Source organism: Ovis canadensis, chromosome 2 (assembly GCF_042477335.2).
Source record: "Ovis canadensis isolate MfBH-ARS-UI-01 breed Bighorn chromosome 2, ARS-UI_OviCan_v2, whole genome shotgun sequence".
Classification (NCBI taxonomy): Eukaryota; Metazoa; Chordata; class Mammalia; order Artiodactyla; family Bovidae; genus Ovis; species Ovis canadensis.
The window spans coordinates 208,540,018-208,549,366 of NC_091246.1; the positions used below are offsets into that span (position 1 = coordinate 208,540,018).

General features: G+C 41.7%; 1 protein-coding gene across 1 annotated transcript in view; it reads left to right on the forward strand.

The window, feature by feature from the left end:
* The window catches only part of LOC138434099 (aldehyde oxidase 2), an 82,129-nt gene extending 73,045 nt beyond the window's left edge, over window positions 1-9,084 (forward strand). Inside the window, exons 35-36 of the mRNA XM_069577967.1 lie at window positions 6,256-6,331; window positions 6,925-9,084. Of these exons, the coding sequence (XP_069434068.1) occupies window positions 6,256-6,309 (54 nt within the window). The 3' untranslated portion in view covers window positions 6,310-6,331; window positions 6,925-9,084. The remainder of the gene's footprint in view (window positions 1-6,255; window positions 6,332-6,924) is intronic.
* The last annotated feature ends 265 nt before the right edge of the window (window positions 9,085-9,349 follow it).

Sequence of the window (9,349 nt, forward strand, 5' to 3'; positions counted from 1 at the left end):
TGATCTGAGGCCTAAATGAAGTGGAGGAACAAGCATGAAGCTGGTAAGGGTGTATTCCAGGCAGAGAATAGCCAGTGCAAATGCCCTGGGGCAGATTCAATGGATTCAAAGTAGCCCTCAAAATGGCCTTCTTCATAAGTCTCTGATCTTGCCTCCCTAGTAGCAAAAAACTTAAAACTGACAGACTGCAGAAGCTGTTTTCCATGGCAGAGAGATAAAAGAAATATGTGGTCAAGCCACTCTATCTTCCCATCTTTGGGTGAAACCTGAATAGTTCTTATCCAGTCCGCAGTTTCCTAGCAACTAGCCTCCATCACAATGCAGGTCTCCGGCTTCAGATCTTTAGCAGCTGTCATTCATTCACATGGCAGGCCTCCAGAACTCTTATAGCTCGGCTCTTGACCAGTTTTTTTGGCACAGTAGAGCAAATGTGAACCTGCATTAGAATTTATTGAGGTGGCCCAAAAGTTTCTTCAGGTTTTTCAAAAAGTTTGTTCCAGTTTTTCTGTGAGATGTTACCAAATGAAATTTTTGGACAACCCAATACATTTGCTCCAACTACAATGTAGCTTTTTAGTTGTGATATATGTAAGGACTCACACTGGCATACAACACTGTACTATGAAAACAAACGTTTTTAGAAACAGATACTGATACTCTTTGTACTTCGTCTGTGAATACTTTTGTCAAAAGACAATTTGTTCTGACAAGTAAGAAGGTGAGACAGTCAGAAGGTCTGTATACTAGAAGATGAGCATTGGAAAGTCCCAGATCTCTTCTTTTAATAACTTTCTTATAACCACAAGGTAAATAAAAACCAGTGTATAGCTACTTCTTCAACAGAAATGATGGTTAAACATTCTGTATTTTTCCTTTGGAATTAAGTAAAATAATGCATGTAAAAACACTGTGTGAATACAAGTCACTACGTAAATATTACAGTTCTGGTCTCCACCAAATATCCATAACTGCTAAGGACCTTTTTTCAAAATATGCCTCTCCCAGAGGCTTAAAAAGACTTTCCACATTAAATCAAGCTGACCTGCTGAGGGCAGGAAAAAAAAAAAAAAAAAACCAGCCCTTAACACTTAGCAGCCACTTTCATGGATAACTCTTTAAGCATCAGTGAGAAGCAGGCATTGGTGAGAAGCCTGGAGCTTTTTTTTAAAATCTTTCGGCTGCACCCAGCAGCCAAAAGGAACCTTGGTTCCTGGACCAGGAATCAAACCCATGCCCTCTGCATTGATAGCGTGGAGTCTTAACCACTGGACCACCAGGGAAGTCCCTGGAGCATTTTTGTTGTAAAAAGTTCTACAAATTGAATAATCATATGAAAAATTTTTTTGACCAGTATGACAAAAAAACTTTTATATGACCAGTATGGTTACCTTGATTACAGTTGTTAATTGTTGCTCTTAACCAGGGGCCCTTTCTCAGGTGGTTCCCTCCTGGTCAGAACAGTGTTGCTGGTGTTAGTTTCTGCTCTGACCTCAACAGAGCAGCCTGGCTCAAACAGATACCATCAGAAATATCACTCCTATACAAAATTTTCCTTTTTAGTGATGGGAGAGAGAAAATTGTAATTCTTGGGAAATGTATTTTGTAAAGTCGTTTAAAATACAACAAGGAATAAAAGAGGGTATTTCCTTTAAAGGTATACAGAAAATGCCTAATCAACACTTTCAAATTAGGACTTTCCTTAAAAACAATTATTTCATTAAAAAAACAACTTTATGATTCAGAGACATGAAGGAATCCACAATCTTAAAAATTAGAAAAATGCTGCTTTCTAGAATTCATCCTGCCCCGTAATTCTATAAAGTTGGCAAATGTCTTTTTTCTGAAGACCTTTACCTTCCCCACTTTGAAAACCTAAAACATAACCAGTTCGGAGAGGGCAGGAGGGAGGAGCATTAAGATTAAATGATACAAAAAAACTATTGGACTTCCCTGGGGGTCCAGTGGTTAAGACTCCACAATCCTAAATGCAGGAGGTGTGGGTTCAATCCCTGGTCAGGGAATAAAGATCCCACATGCTGTATGGTACAGTCAAAAAAAAATTTTTTTAAGATACATGCTACTATGTATTAGGTTGGCCAAAAAGTTCATTTGGGTTTTCCCATAATAACAACCCAATATAAAATAAATAAGCAATAAGAATATATTGTACAGTACGGGGAAATAGAGTCACTATTCTGTAATAACTTTAAATGGAGTATAATCTAGAAAAATGTTGAATCACTATGTTATACATGTGAAACTGATAAAATATTGTAGATCAATTTATACTTTGATTTGAAAAAAATTAGGAAAAAAACCCTAAAGCAGCTTCCTTTCACCTACTGTCCTGCCTCTACCTCATTAGGACCCATGTCTCATTTTCCCTCCCTGCTGCTTTTGCATTTCTAGGTGTACACACTCTGTGAGAGCTGGCAACATTGAAAGTGCCACCTGTTTAGCTCAGTAAAGGAAGCCCTTCCTGACGGTGAAAGAGGAAAGGCGTGTGAGCATTTCCTGTGCTGTGACAAGCCTACTTTACCTGCACTGTTCTCAGCTGGTTCGCCCCCAGATGCTAGTCCTCAACCCTATGTCCTACCCACACTCAGGCTTGAGTTCCTCTGAGCAGGGGGAGATACACTGCCAGTCTTATAAGCCTGTATGCCCTTTCCTTACGGTTTTGGAACCTACTCCAGCAACGCGTGGAAACATGCAGCCTCCAGCCTGTTCTGCCGGAAACTGAGCCGCAGATGATCGGCAGGACCTTAAAGCAGCACAGTCATGCCTCAGTCACATGGATTCTGTGATACAGAGCACAGATACAGATCGCACGACTTGGGCTGCTGCAACGGCTTCCCCAGAACACCGAGCCTGTGGTCCTGCTCCCATGAGAGACACACGCAGGCAGACAGGCGGGACGCACACACGCACACACACACACACCTTCACACACACACACACACCTTCACACACACACACACACACACCTTCACACATTCAGACAGGCACACACACACCTTCACACACACACACCTTCACATATTCAGACAGGCACACACACACGCACACACATCTTCACACATTCAGACAGGCACACACACACACCTTCACACACACACACACCTTCACACATTCAGACAGGCACACACACACACACCTTCACACACACACACACCTTCACACATTCAGACAGGCGCACACACACACACCTTCACACATTCAGACAGGCGCACACACACACACCTTCACACATTCAGACAGGCACACACACACACACTTTCACACATTCAGACAGGCACACACACACACCTTCACACATTCAGACAGGCATGAACTGGCCCATTCTTCACCACCTCCTCCTCCTCCCTGCCTCTCATGCTGTCTTGGAAGAGGTTTTGTGATGAAACTGGTTCCACATTGAACATGCTTGTTCCGGGAGATAACACTTGGTAACACTTCATACAGTGACCTTTCTTACTGCTGAAGGGGATGATCTGATACTGTTAGTGAATATGTATTTTTGCATCTAAAAATTCTCCTACCTGGTCTCTGGAAGGTTGCTCCTTTAGTCTGGCAAAACTGGAGGCATCCCTCAGATTAAGAGAGGGAATAAGGGATGCAGAATGGGAAAAAGGAAAAAGGCAGCCATCTTATCCAGTCAGGGAAAGGAGTTATGACACAACTTCTTAGCTTTGTGATTAAGATATGGCCCTGGAGTCAAAGGCACTGGAGTTGTGATCCCAGCCCTAATTTAAGAAAAACAAAATTTGTTTTTAATTGAAGGGTAATTGCTCTACAACATTGTGTTGATTTCTGCCATACATCAACATGAATCAGCCATCCAGCCCTACTTTTGATGATGCATTTAGCCACTCTGATAATTTAATTTCTTTATAAAATAGCAGGAAATGTTCATGGAGAGAATAACTCTACTTTCCTTATAGCGTTGTTAAAAGGTTTGAATAAAACACATGAAAAGCATTTAGCAGCTGTCACAAATAGTAAATGGTCAATATACACTGATGATGATGTGTGGAATGATGACTGGGCCAGAAGTCCTCAGGGCTATCTTCAGTTTTGATGACTCAGTGATGGACTCACAGAACTCAGAAAGCTGTTATTTGTGGTAATGGCTTATTACAGTGAAAGGATAGAGATTAACATCATCAAAGGCAAAGACACGTGGGGCAAAGTCCAGGAGAGACCAGGTGAGGCTTCCAGGTGTCTTCTTCCAGTGGAGTCACACAGACAGCCACCTACTTTCCCCAGCAGCAACGTGGAAGAAGAAGATACATGAAGTATTGCCAGCCAGGGAAGCTCAGCTGAGCCTTGGTGTCCAGGAGTTTTATTAGGGATCAGCCACATAGGCACAGGTTGTGCGCAAAGCTGACCTTAGTCACTCAGTGTCCAGCCCTTCCAGAAGTCTAGTGATATTATTAAGACCTCAGGTAAACAAAGGCACTCTCACAAGGCAGGATATTCCAAGGGCTAGGGTGTTACTCCCAGGAGTTGGTCAAAGGCTAACTCTTCCTTTGGAATGTGCAGAGTTTGGACAATGGAGGCCTCCTGAATTCATCCTTTCCTGCACAATGAGGATGATGAACAATCCTGGACTGATGACACTAAGCACTGAAACCAGTGAGACTGGGCACAGATATACTTCAGAAGGTTTAGCTATAAGTGGAATCAGTCTTGACCACCAAAGTCAATATATTGCTTTAATCATAGCTATCAAGAACCAACAGGGAGAAAGAGGAGGAGGCAGAAAGGGAATAATGGCCCTAAAGGGAGAAGTGAAAGAGAAGATCATGAAAGGCCAGTGAAGATCTGCTTACATCCCAGAGCCGGGATCCTTGAGGGAAAAAGGGAAATTGGGTCCTCGCTCAAGAAGCTAGGGAGTGGGTGAGACCCAAGAAGGCTGGGGTAGCAAGAGAATGAGTATTGATCTGAGTCCCAAAGTAGAAGAGTACCCCAGGAACCCAGGTCTGGTGACAAGAATAGGAAACCGGTTTTTGGAGAGACTAAAATTTAACAGAAGAGTTGACCTGGATCTACTTCAGACGAGACTGAGGAGCTTTGTCCTGCACCCAGCCCAGTCCTGGTGGAACAGGCTGACCCTAAATAAGACAGCCAAGTAAATCCTAGTGCAACAGTTAGGTTAGAGAATCGGGGAAGTCCCTCTCAGGAGGGCAAACTAGCCCTCTAATTTACATTTCAATACAGATTGAGAGCAAACAGGAAGAATGGGACTGGTAAAGATATCCTGACAAGTTAGGAGCTGGGCTGTGTTTTTGTTTGTGGTTTTCTGTCCTCTTTTTGTGTGTTGTTGTTTTTTTGTGTGTGTGTGAAATAAATATCAGGAGATAAGCTCTCTGAAATTTTCATAACTTTTCACTATTTACAGAAAGTTTTTTTTATGTTTTTAACACTTTTGTAACTAAAAGTCAACTCTTCAAACAAAAACATGACTGCAGAGGAGGCGGGAATGTACATTCTGCTTATTCTGCTTTGGGGCAAACTCAGCAGAGAGAATTCCGCAGATGGGAGCTGCAGACCAGAAGGAAGAAGGCTAAATTATTGGGGCTTCTAGCCCAGAATAGAGAAACGGGCCGAAGTTTAACTGGAGCCAAATCATTTGGCTAGGCATGTAGACAGGGCTCTTATCAGATCCCTGTAGAGGAGTCTGGGTCTGTAAACTACAAGCAACTCTCAGCCTAACCACTTTGCCCTTCCCATCCTCCTCCCACAAAGATTTTCGTTGGATTTATAATTCTTTGGGGTATTCACATCTGAAAGGCAGAGAAGATAGGTTAAATAATCCAAAAAAGTCAAAGTGTCAATCGCTCAGTCATGTGCAACTCTTTGTGACCACATGGACTGTATCCAACCTGGCTCTTCTGTCCGTAGAATGCTCCAGGCAAGAATACTGGAGTGGAGAGCCATTCCCTTCTCCAGGAGATCTTCTCAATCCAGGGATCCAACTGAGGTCTCCTGCTTGCAGGCAGATTCTTCCCCATCTGAGCCACCAGAGTGTGCCCTCTTAATTAGCAGTGTAATGGTTAGCAGAGTTGACAGCACAGACCCCCCATCTTTTCAGAGTTGTCATTTGAAAGGAATAGTACAATCCCATTCCCCAGGAAATTTCTGCTGCTTCCCATCAGAAACATCTTTCAAAACCTACAGATTTGATATCATTTTCCTGGTGAAATATTACAAAGGTATTATGATGTTTAGTATTTAATTTACTTTCTTTCTTAGATTCCAAGAGATGATCCTAAGACATTTAAACCCTGGTCGATCACTGTGGCATAACACTGCTGTCATTGCCTTAAAGGTAAGATCAATAAGCTGAAAGAGAATTACTCAAAATGACAAGATCAGCTAGTCCAGTGGTTTTTCAAGTTGTGTTCTGTGATATCTTAGGATTGCACAAGTGTGTAAATCAAGTTTCCTTTTTAAACTCTTTCTTAAAAAATTAATCTTTATTGGAGTATAATTGCTTCTTTTTAAATCTTATCCAATATTTTCAATGTTTATTTATTTATTTATTTGGCTGCACTGGGTCTTAGCTGCAACATGCAGAATCTTTTAGTTGCGGCATTCAAGATCTAGTTCCCTGACCAGGGATCGATCCTGGGCCTCCTGCATTGGGAGCATGGAGTCTCAGCCACTGACCCACCAGGGAAGTCCCTGAGTCTTTAACCATCTTCCTTTACCTGCAATTTCAAAGTTTTGCACTCTTCAGAGTAGCATAACTTTCTTATGTATTTGCTTTATGTGCTGAACATTGACCTTACTAAAATTTATTCCACACTAAAATCATATATGTGTGTGTATTCTCCGTAACATTTTAAATCTCTGCTAAAAGTGTGTCAAAACTGGATTTCCTTAATGGCTTAGTGGTAAAGAATCCGCCTGCCAATGCAGGGAACATGAGTTTCATCCCTGGTCAGTGAAGATCCCACAGCTTTGGACCAACTGAGCCCGTGTGTCATGACGGGAGCTGAGCCCGGGAGCCGCAACTTGGGAAGCCCTCCCGCCTTGGAGCCCGTATTCCGCAGCAAGAGAAGCCGCTGCAGGGAGAAGCCCAGCACAGTTGGAGAGCAACCCCACCTTTCCGCAACTAGAGAAAGCCAGAGCACCATGAAGGTCCAGCACAGCCAAAAATAAATAAGTAATCCAACCTCTGATCTCATTTTATATGATCTCTCTGATTCTTATTTTATAAATGAAGACATGGAGGGCAAGAGAGAATAAGTAACTCCCTAAATTATTCAAATTTGTGAAGCTTACAGTTCATTTTGTCAACTACTTATTGTTCTCTCCACATACAAAAGTTGAGATTTGTACCCCTTTATAATTATTATCTTTTCTTTTTTCCCAGGAGTCTCAGTTTTTCACAAGTGAAAAGATGGTTTGTTAACGCTAACTGGACTCCAAACTGATATTCGTGTATTGTTGTGTGGGGGTGGAAGACACAAAATTTAGAAATATTATTCAGATTTTACTATATTAAAAAGATGAATCATTACCTCCAAATTGTTGACTTAGACTTTCTAGCCTAAAGGCCACCAATCAAACACTGCACTTGTCACAGCAAGGAGCATAACGGTTGATTTTTTCTGAAGAGAATCATGTAAATATTGCTATGAAAGCAAAATTTCCCTTTGTGTACCCATCCAATCTAACTAAACTAGTAATCCAGGTTACAATTCTACAATGAAAGATACTTCTCAGCTGAAGAACATGTGATTAGTTTTCCCAGAGATGTGTTTGATTCAGTTGTAAGAACACCATAAAAGTCCTTAAGGTTTTGTATTATTTTGTTTTTACTGTGGAGTAGCTATGGGTCTGTGTATGTGCATTGAACAGCAAAGGAATATTTTCCTCATGTAGGTCAGCTATGCAACTGGTTAACATTCTTTTGGAATTTGGAAGGGAAAAGCAATGTAAAAACATTTTTAATATATTATCACAAAACCCTTTATTTTTTTTAACTTGGTTATGAAAAAGTATCCACTCTGTTATCAGTTTCAGAAATGCTTAATTGCTCAGTTTTCCATATATAGAAGTAGGTGCCTTGGAGCTCGACCACAAAGAAGGTAGAATGCCAAAGAACTGATGCCTTCGAACTGTGGTACTAGAGAAGACTCTTGAAAGTCCCTTGGACAGCAAGGAGATCAAACCAATTAATCTTAAGAGAAATCAACCATGAATACTCATTGGAAGGACTGATGCTGAAGCTGAAGCTCCAGTATTTTGCTCATCTGATGCAAACAGATGACTCCTTGGAAAAGTCCTTGATGCTGGGAAAGATTGAGGGCAGAAGGAGAGGAGGGTGACAGAGGATGAGATGACTGGATGGCATCACTGATGCAATGGACATGAACTTGGGCAAACTTCCAGAGATGGGAGGGACAGGGAGGCCTGGTATGCTACACTCCATGGGGTTGCAAAGATTCAGACACGACTGGGTGACTGAACTACAATGACAACAACTTGGAGCAAAAGAATCCTAAATTGTAATCACCTTTATGCTGTAGTTAAAACATGCAGAATCCATCAAATTCCACTTACCTGCATTTTAGGGGCCTTCAGAGAAGGAGAAACCAGCATGTGAATTAGGCCTCATTTGACCAAAAAGTCAGAGGATAAAATGATGCTCTGTCAACCAGAAGTCATACCATCAGGCTCACCAGTCATCTGCAGTGACTCCTGGAGTGAATGAAGGAGGGGAGGCTGAAATGAGAGTGCGGGGGAAAGAAAGCAAAGATTGGGCATGTAGTCTATTCTGAGGGTCGTTGAAGGCCATGAGCACGTCTGATTGAAGGGACTGGGATGTGGCCTGTACAGTGGTGGGAGGCTCCACTGGGCCACAGGAGCCCAAGGGAGGAAGTGGGACAGGAGCACAGAGAAAAAGGAGACAGGAGCAGAAGGGTCATGTGCAGGGCATAAATGATGCAAGACTCTTGCACACTGGAGCAGCAGAGCTGGGAACTTAGTGGGTGTAGCCAGGGTGAAATAAGTTGAAAGTAATAAAGAAAAAATGTTTTGGCTCTTGAAAATAAAATCCTTAACTGTGTAATCTAATATGAATGTGAGAAATGCATGTGTTTTTATCATTTGTGTCATTTTAAATGATGGTAAACATAACTTTTTAAAAAATTTGGCCTATTAGGGCTAAGGATTTTTCATTTGTCATGGTTGAGAACCATAAAGCACCAAGAACAGAGGGATCCGAACAAAAATTATTCATGTAAGTTGATGCACTAAAATCTGGATGGCGTGGATATAAGTACTTTTTTAAAAAGACTTATTTGAAGCTACATCCTAAAAACCAGTTCCTTGAGCT